This window comes from Sinocyclocheilus grahami, unplaced genomic scaffold (assembly GCF_001515645.1).
Source record: "Sinocyclocheilus grahami isolate Dianchi unplaced genomic scaffold, SAMN03320097.WGS_v1.1 scaffold5.1, whole genome shotgun sequence".
In the NCBI taxonomy this organism is placed as follows: Eukaryota; Metazoa; Chordata; class Actinopteri; order Cypriniformes; family Cyprinidae; genus Sinocyclocheilus; species Sinocyclocheilus grahami.
In genome coordinates, this window is record NW_015505184.1 from 4,641,046 (window position 1) to 4,658,143 (window position 17,098).

The 17,098-nt window shown below is 37.3% G+C and overlaps 1 protein-coding gene across 1 annotated transcript in view; it reads right to left on the reverse strand.

The window, feature by feature from the left end:
• Nucleotides 1-17,098, reverse strand: part of LOC107586024 (TRAF2 and NCK-interacting protein kinase-like) — a 116,131-nt gene that overhangs the window by 90,285 nt on the left and 8,748 nt on the right. Inside the window, exon 2 of the mRNA XM_016273239.1 lies at nucleotides 8,886-8,951. Within this exon, the coding sequence (XP_016128725.1) occupies nucleotides 8,886-8,951 (66 nt within the window). The remainder of the gene's footprint in view (nucleotides 1-8,885; nucleotides 8,952-17,098) is intronic.

The following is a 17,098-nucleotide window of genomic DNA, read 5'->3' on the forward strand; positions in this document are numbered from 1 at the left end:
GGCAACTCCTGGGAAGGTTCACCATTGTTCCAAGTTTTCTCAATTTGTGGATAATGGCTCTGACCATGGTTCGCTGGAGTCCCAAAGCCTTAGAAATGGCTTTATAATCCTTTCCAGACTGATACATGTCAACTGTTTTGATTCTCATCTGTTCTTGAATTTCTTTAGATCACGGCATGATGTGTTGCTCTTTAAGCATGCTTCACTTTGTCAGACAGGTTCTTCTTAAGTGATTTCTTGATTCAACAGGTCAGGCAGTAATCAGGCCTGGGTGTGGCTAGTGAAATTTAACTCAGCTTTCTAAAATAATGTGGTTAATTGCAGTTCTTTCATGATTTAACAAGAGCATGATTTAATTTTTCACACAGGGCCACGTAGGTTTGGACAGCTTTTTTCCCTTAATAAATGAAATTTAAACGGCATTTTGTATTTACTTGCATTATCTTTGTGTAATATTTAAATTTGTTTGATGATCTGAAACATTAAAGTGTGACAAACATGTAAAAAAATAAGACATGAGGAAGGGGGCCAACACTTTTTCACATTACTGTAAATGATAAGTTCCTGTGGAACTACTGTGAAAGGAGCCGTGACGCACGTGCTTAACCTACACTCATGTAAATAATTAAAGCACATACTGTATTAGAACTGCATCACATAATTATTTAATTAAATCGTAGCGTTTGTGAATTCCCAATTATGCTTAATTATGGTTTTTAAATGGGTTTAACATATCATGCAGCCTAGGGAAACAGTCTAATAATGTGTTTTATGGATTCTCGTCCGTGAAATACGCCACTTCCGGTATTTTGCCGGTTAGTTGACGCGAGCAAAATGAAGTTGAGGATTTTAAAAAAAATCGAATAGTCAAATAAAATCGACGAATCGCAACAGCCCTACTGTACTGTGCATATACACTGCCGTTCAAAAGTTTGGGATCAGCAAGATTTTTATTACTTTTTAAAGAAGTCTCTTCTGTTTATCAAGCCTGCATTTATTTGATCAAAAATACAGAAAAACATTAATATTGTGAAATATTATTACAATGTTCTATTTTAATATACTTTCAAATATAATTTATTTCTCTGATGCAAAGCTCAATTTTCAGCATCATTACTTTATATATATATATATATATATATATATACATACATATATATATATAAACTTCATTTATTTGTTTCATTTCTATATGTCCATAATTGGGAATTCACTATATATATATATATATATATATATATATATATATATATGGTATGAGAATATCCTATTAAAATCAATGTGATAAATGACTTGGATAAAAAGTAATCTAAAAGTAATAAAAAAATAGTCTGATTACATTACCTAAGATGCATAATGTAATGGATTACGTTACTATTTACAATTTTTGTCATGTAATTTGGAAACAGTAACAGACTACAATTATAAGTATTCTACCAAGCTCTGTCTATTATTAATCACTTCCACTTTTCACTAAACTAAACCAGTTTCATAAACCTACGAAACAAGTTTTTCAAACACATATAAACGATAAGATATAAAAATATAAATTGTACCTATAAATGAATTTCTATATTATATGTCCAATTTGTAAAATAAGCATTTAAGCACAATCATTCAGATCAAAATATTACATCATGAGAAACGTAATTGGGTAGTTGATCCATAATGTTTTTGTAAACAATTTTTTCAAAGTACAGATCAATTGATATGACCTCATAAAAGCTGCATGCCTAACAATTATAAAACAACGAACAAAATGTTGTTTAAATGGCTTTAGACTGAGTACATCAAGTCCACACCCACAGGACATGTGAACCTCATTAAAGTGTTTAATGTCAGCCTCTCAAATGTTTTCATTTTGTTTCAATTTTGATTGGTAGTGTACAAGGACATCAAATGAAGGAAGGGGAGTTGGTGACATTTCTCATTCTCATGTTGCATGTATAATCATGCAAGTATGTGCAACCGTTATTACGGCACAGCAGAACACATTTTCCGTTATGGGTGCAGTTCTGGTCAAAAACATGATGGGAAAACACCTACTTGGTTTTTCTTCATACATCTCTTGGCACAAATGCCGTTCTTTGGGTGACTGAAAAGTCTCCAGTGGACCATCCGGCAAGGAGACTCATTTTGTTTCAAGAGAGGGACAAGTACAGACATGACAAACCACACCCCACCATCTGATGCATGTTAAACGTTTGAAATATGAAGAAATTAATATTGTTTTTCCTTATATTATATATTATAATATATAATATTAACAATATATTAATAGTTTTATTGATTGTTAAACAACCGGATATGGTTTAATCTTGTCATGATCGATCTGTGAAAATACAAAGAACATGGCATGCACATTTATGCATATTTAGCAGCATATTATGTCTCAAAAATGAGAAGGCAACATAGGGCATTACAACTAGAAACTGATGCAAATCTGGAGCATCATTATAACCAGAAAAGTGTGTAAAGTTCAAAAACATGCAAACAGACGCACTTTGAGACAACACATTTAAAAAAATTCACCATGTGAATGTTTACTTCATGCATGATTCATCATGAATCATACAAAAACAGTGCTGGTTTTAGATATATCAACTGTCGGCCAAGTCAAAATATCACTGCAAGTCTTAAAAAAATCATATGACTGCTTGTGCATTATGAGGGTGAGTGTAAGATGAGACAATGCTGATCTGATTGAAACTTGTACCATAGTGAAAACAAGCTTTGGAAGATTCATATTCACTGGCTGACAAACAGTAAATAGATGTTAATAGAGCATGGCGAGATCAAGTGACTTAAGGGCGACTTCCAAGGCAACCTACTGACGGCCTGTCAACAGATTTTTAATTAATTTTAACTAGGCTGCTGAACACAAAGCAGCCTATACAAGGAGGGGAAAAAAACAAATCGAGTTAGCTGCCAATTACAGGCCTGATTCACAATCAAACTCCGAAAGCATTCAATTAGTATTGCTTAAGCCTGTCAAGGTCATGAAACCTTGTAAGGTCAAGGTCAAATAAATCATTGCAAATAATTATTTAATTTTCACATTCACTGTAAGCCTACAACAAAACACTTTAAGAAGTCATTTAGTCATGCTGAAATTGGATTTATTCAATAAATTGTACAAGTAAGACTTATATTACAGAGGCCTGATTGAACAATAAGATTTTAATACTAAAATATTTACAAAGACATGGAAAATGCTAGTTTTATTCCATTTCTATATTTGCTTACAATTTTAATACGTGTACTCAAATAATCTTGCTTAGATAGAATAATGGTGACATCCCTAGTATTAAATGCATTAAATATAACATTCATCTATAAAAACTAGTTCTATAATAGTTTTAAACAATGTTGGATTACGTTTGTATTTTTCAAGTTCTGAATGTCCACTTGAATAATTGATTCATCAATCATCATCAATAATTGTTAGATATACTCAACTATTTTTTTAACCTTACTCTATTTTTTCTTAATTGTTGACTTTACCTGTTATGAATAATTCCATGAAACACTGTTTACTAGGGAAATAGCCATTTACTTGCTACATATCTTTATTTAAAAAGTTAAATATTACCATTAATAAGTTAAAGGTTGTTTTGGTATGCAAATTGCAATTGAAAAATGTGAAATCTCTCTAGCGGAAACAGAATATTCAAAGAGTATATATTGGTTTCTGTGTTTGGATAGACCGATCCAATTATTAAAAAAAAAAAAGATACAACATAAATTAGCATGCCGTCAGCAGTGTGGAATCAGGACCAACGTCTCCCAGTTACGTTTAAAGCAGGAGTCACCCTACAGACCCGAAACCAACCAAAACATACAAGCTCTGTGAGAATCTGAGCTGAGTCACCATCAGTAGCAATGACACAAATGATGTCTTATTCAACTGCTTTCTCAACTTTGAATGAGCCATAACAGAGCATAACACACCAACAGGGCAAAAGCGTTCCGTTCTGGTAATGTCGCTCCACCCAGGCTCATGCCTGCGGTGCCATTGAGCTCTGAAATGATTTCATCCTATGAGTCAATGCGACGTGATGTGGCTTATTTAAACTTCAACGGCATTATTCTGACCCGTTACAAAGGCTCTTACTATATGTGTGTGGTAAGGGGCATTTAAAACTGCATTACAATGGCCCAATAAAAAAAAAATTAAGTACAGGGAACAGTACTGGTTGGAATTCATAGACTGAAAATCATGATTTTCCTCTGCATAAGATTACACAAAAGCAACAACAAACACATTTAACATACAGGCATTTTCCTGACTTTCGCATATTGTGACAAATAAAGAAAAGAAACAAAGAGCATGAGAGGGATGAGTTGAGAGCTTTTCCACACAGGTCTTTAGAGCAGGTGTCTCTGCTCAGACAAGGTGTCTCTAATGCACAAGGAGACATTTAGACAGAGGTTTTTTTATTCAGCAGCGGAGCCAAAAATAGGTCAATGTTATCCAAAATAATTTGAGAGCACCAGGACTCTGCTTTCAGATGAGCCCCTGCAGTTACTGATGCACTTTCAGAAGTGGCCACATCCTGCCTCTTTCTATCCAATAGGGCTGAATGAAGAAAAAAAAGTGTTATTACTTCTGCAACAAAAGAAGTGCTGTTCCAAGCAGAGCTGAAAAAATTTTTGATGAAGAAAAAAACCAAAAGAACAACTAAACCTCAATTCTCCTTTGAGGGTCCTGTGTCAAATGAAGCCCTAAGAATGAGGCATAGTATCAGCAATGAACAAAAGAGTTCACATTAGGGTTGTGCGATATTGAAGAAAAATGTGATATGCGATACCTTGTTAAAAAATGCGATATTCGATATTGCTTAAAGTGTGTAAAATCAATTTAAATTATATTTTAAAATATTTTAAAATTAAAATTATAGAACCAATTTGTTTCAAATTCTTTCTTGGAAAAGAAAATCACTATAACTTCTGAAAGTGACCAGCAGTTTTTTAGCATTACTTAAAAAGTAATGTCACAAATCAGAAAATGAAATTTAAAGGGGTCATATGATGCGATTTCAAGTTTTCCTTTCTCTTTGGAGTGTTACAAGCTGATTGTGCATAGATAAGATCCCTGAAGTTGCAAAGACTAAAGTCTCAAAACCAAAGAGATATTCTTTATCAAAGTTAAGACTCTGCCACGCCCCCCTAAAACGGCTCGTTCTCTTGTGCATGCGCTTCAGGTGCGAGTCAGACAGCAAGACGAGACGGCAAAGAGTTGTTTTCTGCAACTTATTGCACAACTCTTTTTAACGTCAAGCAATTCTCTGCTATATGCGACAAACTAAAACTTTGACCTTTTGCAACATTTTGATTTAAGTAGCCTATTATTAAAATGATAATGATATGGCACGCCATTGCAATATGCATATTGCAATATTTACATTTGTGATATTTAGATAATTTCGATATATCGTGCAGCCCTAGTCCACATGTAAAAAAGATAAAGTAACTAAACCTATCCCATGCTAAGCAGCACACAATTCAGCCATATCAGTTCCTGTCTGACCAAACACATGAGCAAACAGCATATTTCTGATCTCAGATAAAGTATCGGAAGGGGAAAAGAGAGCTGGTTTCATTAAAAACTAAATGTGACGGTGGAATTGTGGAATGACCCACTTCTAAATCCAGCCTCAGCGTAGGAAAGGTGGTGACAGTCAGACCTCAGGGATCCGTCTGCGGATCTGTCTTTCCAGGAACTGGAAGAGCTGCCTCTCCATTATGAATGAGACGAGGAAAGGTGCTCACTGGAGGTTTGAAGTGTCTCGCCAGGCAGATCTTATCGACTGTCTGCCGGGACAGCTAAAACGACCATCCTTCACTTTCTTACAAAGCACACAATCTCAAAACAATGGGACAGTACAGTACAAGTTAGCAAGTTTTTGGAGCCCACAGAACATTTCAATGGCCCCGAGGCTGAACTAAAAGAATTCTGCTAGTTTTAAGCAACTAAATTTAAGTGTCAGAACCAGGGGTATCCAACCCTGCTCCTACTCGTTTCTGCGGATTTCAGTTCCAACCCTGCTCTAACACACCTATCTGTGATTCAACCTTGATTAACAGGTTCAGGTGTGTTCGCTTATGGTTGGAGCAAAATTCAGCAGGAACAGGGTTGGCTATACCCCTGATCTCAACATGCATTAAACTTTAAGATTTCTTTGGGGCAGGGGTAGCAAATCCTGCTCTTGACCGAATACCCTCTTGCAAACATCAGTTCCAAACTTACTCAAACAGTTGAGTTTGATTAGGGTCGGAGCTACAGTAAACTCTGCAGGATGGTAGACCTCTAGAAACTGGGTTGGCTATCCCTGATTTACAAAGTCCCATTTTCAACAAATAACTTTGACCTCGAAGTGAAATAAAAAGTTATTTTAAACAAACTTTGCATGAGCCCTTGTTTGTTTACTCCGTTCTTCTGCTCCCTCGGGGATATTCGATTCTGCTCCTAGAGGGCCACCATCTTACAGAGCATAGCTCTAGTCATAATTAAATGCACCTGAATGTGAAAGTTTTTAGGATTACTAGAAATTTACAGGCAGGTGCGCTGGAGATAAACGTTGCAAGATGTCGCCCATTCAAAAGCAGAGTTGGACACCCCTGCTCAAGAGCACCAGCTCAATGGGTAGTAAGTGAAGGTTCCATAAACAGGCCAGAATGCCTCTCACACTGGATCGGAACCATCATGCCATTCTTACTTCCGAACCCTGACTAGATGGGCTGATGCCGTACGAATACAAAGTAAAGGATATCAATGTCATCAACTGCAGCATTTGATTCCATCTCATCTGCAATAAACATAACCATGTAAATCATACAGGGATTATTACCATAGGGAATGATGGGGCAGACAGGTTCAGCTAAAGTGGATGAGGTGTGCTTAAGGTACACCAACACCAAGTTCCTCCACATACACCTGTGCACTCAGACCTGCTCTGTATGTCCGAGACGTGAAGGGCAAACTGGAATGACAGAGCAGAACCCCACTAAGAGACCAGAAAGAAGCCGAGCGGAAGAGATTAACCTCCCTGTCTGAGCACAGATCGTCTCGCTCCACAAATCTGAAACGTGTGTCTGTAGCTTCAAGGCAAAGAGAGACGCATGTGCATCAGACACTCTCTTATCACATTCCACCCACTAAAGAACTTCTTTTAGGCTCTATTTGCTAACTCCGGCACAGAGCCAGCTCTCATCTCCCTCCATCCACTGCTTCCCACTCCATCACATGGCCACCCTTCTCGTCGTTCCCGTCTACTCCTCCCAAGCATATGTCCTGGTTCCGCAGCAGGGCGCAGCTTTGTGGCCACATGCTGTTCTGGTGGGATGTGCAAGGACCTTATCTGACTAAAGAGTTTAATACTCCAATCAGAAGATGCCCAGCACAGTTCAGGTTTACAGGGAGAGTTCACCCAAAAAGCAACCTCAATCTGTAAAACTGACTTTCTTTCATAGAACACAAAAGGGGATGTTACGTAGAATGTTGATGCTGCTCTCTTCCGTTTAATGGAAGTAAATGGTGACCGTGTCAATCAAGCAGAGCCGTCCATGGGGGCTGATTTGGGGACTGACTGGGGATCTGTATTCTCTAACTCGCACTAGACCCATCTCCATGCTTGGGATAGACCTGCTGTCAAGCTCCATATTACAAAAAAAGCACAATACAAGTATCGTAACTAGTGGTCGACCGATATTGTTTTTTTTGACAGCCGATATCTTGGAAAGCAGGGTGGCCAATGGCCAATATAATTTTATTTAATATTTAAGAAATTTGAAAATTTGAAAATGGATTAAAAAATAAATGTGCAAAATAAACATGCTTATACTTTAAAATGACAAAGTATTTTTCACAAATAAACAAATATTTAATAAAAATCTAATTAAAAATGAAGTAAACACTGTAACCAACAGGGCACTCAGTATTCTGGGAAGTTTGTATGCATTGGGAATCACATTTTTTCAAATAAAGCAAAGGTAACACTCATTTTACATACAGCACACAGTGAAAATGACATATAACATTGGGCAAAAGCATGAAGCGTAATTTGAAATCATGAGTTTAAAGTTTGTCGATCGCACTCTCCACCTGTCTGCATTCAATTCACACTGACCGATCGTCACGCAGAGAACAAGCGATTGTGCAGGATACAAATGCACACTTCATAAGATCTCACAGCTGGATTCAACTAAGTTTGCAAGGTTTTTGAAATTAGATGTTCATTAGTCATTCAAAGATTTGTTTAAATGATATAAATTTGCTGAATGCTGATGGCAAACGAGAAAGTATTATAATGTTTGCCTTTCTATTACTAACAATATAAAAGCAATCGTTATAATACTTTTTGTATACATTTTAATTCCTTTGTTTAACAGTTCTATCTGATTATTAGACAGACTTCTGTCCGTGGACAGAACTATTAACGACGACAGTGAACAAGAGGGAGAATGTGAGCACTGTATGCTCAGGTGCTGCCGTTCTCAGCAACGTCAAAATAAAAGTCCCACCACGAATGCATTGGCCAAACAGAAAAACTTATGAAAAATGCCAAATATCGGCCGATATATCGGTCGACCACTAATCGTAACAGTAGTCCATAAGACTAGTGCACTATATTCTAAGTCCTCCTAAATGTCATTGTTGCATCCTGCTGCATCCAGTCACACTGGTTTGGAGAGAAATGTGGATTATTAGACGGAAAAATGTTTTGGTTGAAATACCCCTCTAACCCCAGTCAGACATTCAGACAAACATCACATAAAATCCTTTTGCTTTTGGTTTCCATAGCTCAAAAAGCAGCTTTGGAGAAAAAAAATTATGGAAAAGCAGTTATTAAAAAAAAATAAAAAATACAACAAAAGTTTCTTACCTTGTACACCTGACCATACGTGCCATTCCCGACCAGCTCCACCAGCTCAAATATTCCTGCAGGGTCCTGAAAAAAAGAGCAAAGTTTATGGTCAGCGAAAGTACAAACACAGAGAGATAAACAACCCTCTGGTAGTATAATTTAAGTATTTGTGATGTTTCTGATGTTTTCAATCTCTCGGATTTTCTCAAACTCATTTTACTTGCATAATGTGCTGTATCTACAGTGAAAAAGAGGGAAGCACTTAATTGTATCCATCGGGAAATTGGTTATAGAGGAGGAGTTAAAAAACAGCTGGCATGACATCAGCCAGAAAGGAGAGTTGTTGATTTTTTTCCTGAATAATGCGCACCAATGAATCCTTCACAATAACAACAGGAACATGTATCAAGGATAGAATTGTGATTCCATGTTGGCTTTAATAAACAGCACAGTGTTTTCAGCAGCAAGCGGATTGCTTCTCAGCTCACACAAACACAAAAACCCCTGGTGTCCTCATCACACAACTGTTGCGGTGTACCATCTCTCATGGCCAGCACCCAACCAAGTGTGAGATTTAAATCCAACACTCCATCTAACACCTAAACAAAGAAACTAAATAAAAGAGTCGATGCAGGGAGAAAAAACAGGCCATTTCGTGTGCCATTTAATCTGGCTTCACCCAAACACCACCTGGTTGAGTTTGTGACCTTAAACATCAAAAGCCTGCTCACAATCACCAATCTCTGTCCAACAGAAAGCGCTTGCGATAAAACGGTGAAAAGGGAGTGATATCTTTAAGGATGGCATTGCTCAAAGGACAAAACCGGTATTGTGCGTATGGATGTTTTCTCTTGTTTGCGCTCCACTGAGAACTACTGACAGACGGTGAGATTCCAAATCTAAACCCAGAGAAGAGTCAACCATCACATTAGTATACATGAGTGGAGGTCCACACAAATGTGACTAATTTCCATGATTGCACATGCATTGCTCTTAATAGTTAAGCTGCAGAGTGTAAATCCATCATTCACCATTATGGCTAATCCTAAACTATGGGTACGATCCAATTGCCCAATAGTGTCCCGCTAAGTGGACTTCACAGGATATTATTCAGCCAACTTAAGTGAGATTGCAAATCATAGGGGCTGTATATTTTCAGAACGAACATCAAAATACAGAGACAGGGAAATTTACACACCAGTGATTGCGTACCACTTTCGTACAATACCAAGTTAGGTCATACTAAACCATTTTTGGTTACATAACAGTTCAGAGGACATATAAACGGGGGGGGGGGGAAGTGCGGACACAAGACGTACAGAGAAAAAAAGGGGGGGGGGGGGGGGGGCAAGTAATTTGCTAAATTTATCATTTTTAATATTGCAACAAATTAGGATTTCAAGTGTGATGCTCTATAATAATGTAATACATAATATTACACAGGACATTGCAGGGCTCTCCAAATGAACATTTTGTCAAGTTAAGTAACTTTCTACAGACATCCCCGGTTCAACGTAGGAAGCACTGCACAATGCATAGAAACTTTGCTTCTTATTTCTATTAGCTTATTTCTCTCTCAATGCATCACCTAAATAGCGAAAGATGAATACATGGTTTGGCTCTCTAGGGATGAGTAATATCTAGTCCTTATGCTGACTGGCGCAAAAAAAAAAAAAAAAATGCTAGCTGCAGCGTTCACACAAGCTGCCGACCGTAGACGGTCCACACAACACTTCTTGTGAAACGAAATGTTGAATTGATCAGAAATGTGGCTTGTCTGTTAGCCAAAGCTGTAAGGCCACTGGGAAACCAGTGTCAAGACACATTCTACATTATGAGATGTGAGAAAGCTAGGGGACAGATATTGCACAATGCACAGAAAACTCAAATCTCCAACAAGCAGCAGGTTACCAGTCTGCATTTTCTGTTTTGGCAAAACCTAAAAGTTACATCAATAGTCATGTACCTTATAATTATTAAGAATGCATAACAAAGAAAGCAATTCTACAGAACCATACGTCTATAAATCATGATGCATTACTGTATGTCTACAGGAAGGTAATCCAGTCAACCTGTTGGCCCTGTTCCTCTCTGTTGTGCTGCCAATATAATTCAACAAGGGTTCACTTCTTTTTAGTTGATTTTTTTTTTTCATAACAGGCTCTAGACAAAGTGACAAATCTGTCTATTGATGACTAATACTATTACACAAAATTAGCTGATTACTTTTTTTTTTTTTTAAAGGAAAAAACTATGTCAATACAGAATAATAGCTGTTCAAGCTTTTACCCTCAAGGTAAAAACTGGATCTGTCGATTTTGAGTGACTTCTGGCTGTTCCCATAACATTAGAGGAAAACAATCGGGTTTATGGCCATTCCCAAACTCCATTTCACGCCAAGGTGGTCTCAACGCTGAGAGCTTAGTTGAAATTGCTTCAACAACCTTCATTGTAGATGCTGAAAGATGTCTGTCCATCCGATGGGTTCATGGGGCCATTTGTAGCAGAAGCTTTGAAGCAAATCTTAATCCCAAATCGAACCACATTATGTTAATCTAGAACAGGGGTCTCCAACCTTTTTTACACCACGGACCGGTTACGTTTGGAAAATATTCTAGGCTATTATATAGTATTATAATAGCATTATACAGTGGTTCAATGCATTATATTGTGTTTTTTTTTTGTCACAGATCAGACTATTTTTTTGGGATAAGCAAGAAAAAAAAATAATAAAGCACAGAGAATGACAATGCTGTGAAGGGTTTTTGAAATAGGCAAATTTTGTGTGTATGTATACGCAACTCTGTATTTCCGAGCTCTCTGAAACACGTCTCTATGCTTATGCGCACTGTGTGTGCGAGAACAGCGCGCGAGTAACGAATTGAGCTCTCTTTTGGTTTCTTCTTCTTGTGGTTTAAAATTGCTTGTACGTGTAAATCGGCAAATTAATCTGCGAATCATGTGTGTGCCGAATGGTAGGGTCTCATCCGAACGCATTACGGATCAACTGCGATCCGTTTAACTCCTAATATGTGATCAGAACAATCTTTCATTTACTTATTTAACATGAAATTGTCAAATTGCAACTCCATATCAAATCGCATACAATGAAACTACAGAATAATTAGAACAATCATTAACAAATAAATAACAGTCATATTTATACACATTTTTCCCAGAACGTTCTTGCGACCCGATAGTGGGTCGCGACCCGGTGGTTGGGGACCTCTGATCTAGATGACAATTTGCCATGACCGACAAGATTTAACCTTTAAAGTCGAAACTCAGCAACTCACTGTAAACTACAATCAAACATTTTAAATGCTAATGAACCTTTTTAAATGGTTACATTTTGGGCATGTTAATGTACAGCATAAAAGAAATGGATATTAATTTTCAGATTGGGTAAAGATTATATTTAAGTGCGCAAAGATAATCTAAATGTAAAAACAAATGACAATATAAAATGTGCATATATATACAGTGGGTACGGAAAGTATTCAGAGCCCCTTAAATTTTTCACTCTTTGTTATATTGCAGCCATTTGCTAAAATCATTTAAGTTTTTTAATATTACACAAAGATAATGCAAATAAATACAAAATGCCGTTTTTAAATGATTATTTATTTTATTAAGGGAAAAAAGCTGTCCAAACCTGCCTGGCCCTACGTGAAAAAGTAATTGCCCCCCGCTTTCTAAAATATGGTTAATCAGTTCTTTCATGATTTAACAGGAGGGGGCAATTAATTTTTCACGTAGGCCCACGTAGGTTTGGACAGCTTTTTTCCCTTAATAAATTAAATCATCATTTAAAAACTGCATTTTGTATTTACTTGCATTATCTTTGTGTAATATTTAAATTAGTTTGATGATCTGAAACATTAAAGTGTGACAAACATGCAAAAAAATAAGAAATCAAGAAGGGGGCCAACACTTTTTCACACTGTGTGTGTGTGTGTATATATATATATATATCACACAATCGAACTCTTTAGCATTCACTGTCGATTTAAAAAAAAATGCTGTTATTTTGAACTTTCTAATCAAAGAATCCTGAATTTTTTTTTACAAATATTAAATGGCGGTTTTCGATATTGATAACTATAAGAAATGCTTCGGAGGATCAAATCGGCATATTAGAATGATTTCTGAAGGACCATGTAACACTGAAGACTGGAGTAATGACTAGGATTAAAAAAAAACATTTTTTTAAAATCATAATACAGTATTTCACAATATTGCTGGATTTAATACATACTTGATCAAATAAAGGCAGCCTTGTTTAGCATGAGTCTTCTTTCAAAAATATATTTAAAAAAAATTGTACTACTTTCGAATGGGGTATATGGTATACATAAAAAGGATGCAGGCGAATTCTAAAGAACACATTTCTTATGAATATATTGTCTTTTGTCGCTTCATTCTACAGCTGGTGTCTTAACTGTTTCCCTTATTCAGCCGTTCTTCTCTTCACAGAGGTCTCATGGCTGTTTCCCCCCTCTCCTTCACCCCAGTCATCTCATGCTGGGTCTGTGCTTTGTCTGACAAGACTGGCAGGACAGCCCTTTTCTCCGGCTGCATCAGCAGACGTGTCAGTCACTGTGTCTATGGAAATGTGTTTTGCTCTTTATTTCTCCTTCTCACAGAGGAAGGACGCACATTCTCCCTGTATACTTTCCAGTCTTGGTTTATCTGAAAATGAGGGTCAGCGTGCAAACTCTCAGTGAGAGGGTGATGGACAGAGAGGAGTTAACAACCTTGCACATCACTCAGGTTTCTGTTGTTCAAGCAAACATGTTATGGTTCCTTCTCACCATCAGGCTGACCTGCCTGACAGAAAACTAACATGGCAGCACTAGGCTGAGTGGAAGGGAAAGACAGCCTGAAAGATGTTTATTTATAGAAGCAGAGGCACAACTGAAGCTAACATACACAGTTGATGCAACTCAAGGAAAACCAGTAGCAACTGCTACAGTTAAATATTAGCCTATGCAAATTTGCATACTTTTCCCCCTTCATAACTGCCGCTTCTGGAACTTTTATAAGGTGAACAGCTACCACAACACTATTAAAGGGATAGTTGCCTCAAATTAAAACTGTCATCATTATGCTCACTCTCATGTTGTTCCAAACACTGTTATTCATTAAAAATCTATCCTAGTTCTTATGAGCAAATAGTGACGCTCAAATCAATGAATCATTCTTCTTAATTCGCATTTGGACATTTTTAAAGAACAACTAATTTTACAAAATTCTGAATGAATTGTATGAATCAAACTAATTCAGTTCCCGAGTTGGCTCACTGATTCAATGATTTGTTTGCAGGTTTTCAATGAATATATGAATAATTTCATATTATCATAGTTTTGTTTCTCAGACAAAGCTATCGACCCTTTTCACGTTTTTGGTGTTCTCAGAAGTGGAAGTCATCAGTTGGGTAAACTTTAATTTTTTTTTTTTACTTTTTTGCATTTCCATTTGCTCCAGTAGCAAAAGCAAAAGAAATCCACAATAGTATTTCTTAGAATTTCAGAAAGAAAAAAAAACACTATTGAAAAATGATGTTGCTTATGTGGTCACTGCTGTATTAAAAACTCACATGCATTACATTGTTTTATATTACCTTTGAATTAAATGTAAAAAAAATAAAAAATACAAGTGTTACAAATGTAAATAAAAAAAAATACTTTGCTAGATATATGATGTTAAGAACTATGGAAACTCTTCTGTCTATGAAAACAGTCCATTGTATGGCTTCCTAAGATTTGGAATATAGCATTTTATAGTGGATAGTTTTGCCAGCTTGAAATCACCAGTTCCCACTGCTTGGAAAAGAGTGGCCAAATGAGTATCTAATTTTCCATTCCACAAAAGACAGTCAGAGGTTTGGAACAACATGAGGGTGAGTAAATTATTCATTGCTGTGTGAACTATTATTTTAAACCATCATACATCAGTGGAGTTTGTAGGGAAGGGTGCAGCTGATTTTAAGCATTCAGAGCAGGTGTTCACAGTCCACAGTCTCTCACTTTTCCTCTTCATTTTCTGGATTACAATAGATGTTGTTTGCTCCAAACATTTCATAATGCCTGACTTCCTCTGCCGCACACACAAATCTATCGGACTACATCCATATTTGATATGCCACAGGAAAAAGCTGAGGCTCAGGCACAATGTGAGCACAACAAACTTACATTCACATGCTATATATATAATGACACAGAATATTGGTAGGTCACATTGGTTTTTTTAAATGGTTTAAGAATCAATATGGACACTCGTTTTCATAAATACACTCAAAATGACATGTTTCTGTTCATTTTCAAACCTACTTTTGACAAAACAGATACATCAGACCTTATTATTTCATTTATAATGATGTGGCAATGGTAAAGGACTGTAATTACCACGTTATGGTATCCGATACTGTACCACAGATATATTTCCACGGCTATTAGTATGTGATATGATATGCTATAATATAGAGCAGGATGTGCTCAAAGTCAACACAAGTAAAAACGTACTCCGTTACTAATGTAACCTCAGTTCCCTGAGATACGGGAACGAGTACTGCATCTTGCTAGACGCATATGGGGAAAAAAGCCTTTTTTCTCCTGAACTGAAGCCTTTTTCATTCACGCAGTGAAACTGCACGGCCATTGGTTCGTGTAGTGTATTAAAAAACGAACCAATGGCTAGGCAGCCAAGCCTGCCAAAGCCCGCCAGAATGGGTGGGGCATCTGGCTATATAAGCGGGCGTTCTCAGGTTACTTCAACTGAAGCGACGAGTCGTGCAGCTACATAGCACGGCTAGCAACGCAGTACTCATTCCAGGCAGGCAGGGCTAATAGAGAGCGTCTGCAGGTCCCCTATTCACTTTACTGATGCCAGTGCTAGAAGCAGAGCAGTCTTCAGCGATAGCGACCGAATGTTGGCAGAATGTAGCAGCTCGAAAGCGGGGCCCTTCAGGGCCCTCAGCACAGTGGGCAGATACCATGAAGGGACGGTAGGGGGACGAGGCGGATTCAGCCTCCTGGCACCTCTTAGGAAGTGGATGACTGCGCGGTTTCTGCTCACCGATTGGCTTTCAATAGGGGCATGAGAGACTGATATAGCCACCACATAGACTTGGAGCGTGGATGGAGAATGTCAATTAATGTCACAAGTCAATGAGACATGTAAAAGGCAAATGAAGAAGATGGTTCCGACAGCAATACACGGCACCCAAGCGAAGTCCGCTCAACTGCTGATCAATACCACAGCGATAACAAACTTTTGGCTCGGAAACCCCAATCTGGCCGCCAAAGCTCGTTCCTAATCAAGGGAGGCAGGCATCTATTTGTGCTAACATCCTATACTGCCAATCCCAATGAACACATGCAGAGGAAGTCTGAAGCGCTGCTTCAGACCAACAGACTAGATCAACACTCTTACATTAGTGAATTAAGAGCACTGCTGAAGGATTTCTTTCCAATGCAAACAAGAATGAAATTATCAATGCAAAACACTTCACAAAAGTTTGCTAATTTGCTAATGACAGCACATTAAGAGACTCAAAAGTAGGGCTGGGATTCGTTCAAAAGTTTTTGATATCGATACCGATACCTTGACTTCGATACCGGTTCCTGAACGATACTTTTTTCGATACCAATTTTATGAAATCTATTTGAACAAGATTACATTATCTAAAAAAAAAAACTTGTTTTATTTTTCTGCTTGTTGATGTTTATACAGACAAAGAATCTCCTGAGCCACTGCACAAAGGAACAAAATGTAACTAACAAAAAATCAGTGCAAATAGTTTTAATAAAGCTCAAATAGTCTTCAGTTTACACATCTGTTAGCTACATTTATACTAGTGCGTGTTTGTTTTAAAACGCTTAGCTCAGACAGAATCGTCATTTCTATTCATTTTCAACTGATTTACTGATAAGCATTAGCAGTTTCTAGCGCTGTCTGCCTGTGCCCTCTCTTCCATTATCGCTGCTCTGACTCAGAGGTTATAATATATTTAATTTCATCAATACATGGCCAAAACACACACGGCAATCAGAAGTTACTACAAAAACTTGGTGGTTTAAAGTGAGTTTTGAGTAAAAGCAGAATATAAATCTTATTTGTCTTATGCAGCGGTTAAATTGGGATTTGTTATGTGTGAGGGGGCTCTATGGTATCGAGCATATATATAAAATGAAAGTATTAATGAGATTAGTGGGAATAGAATAAATCAT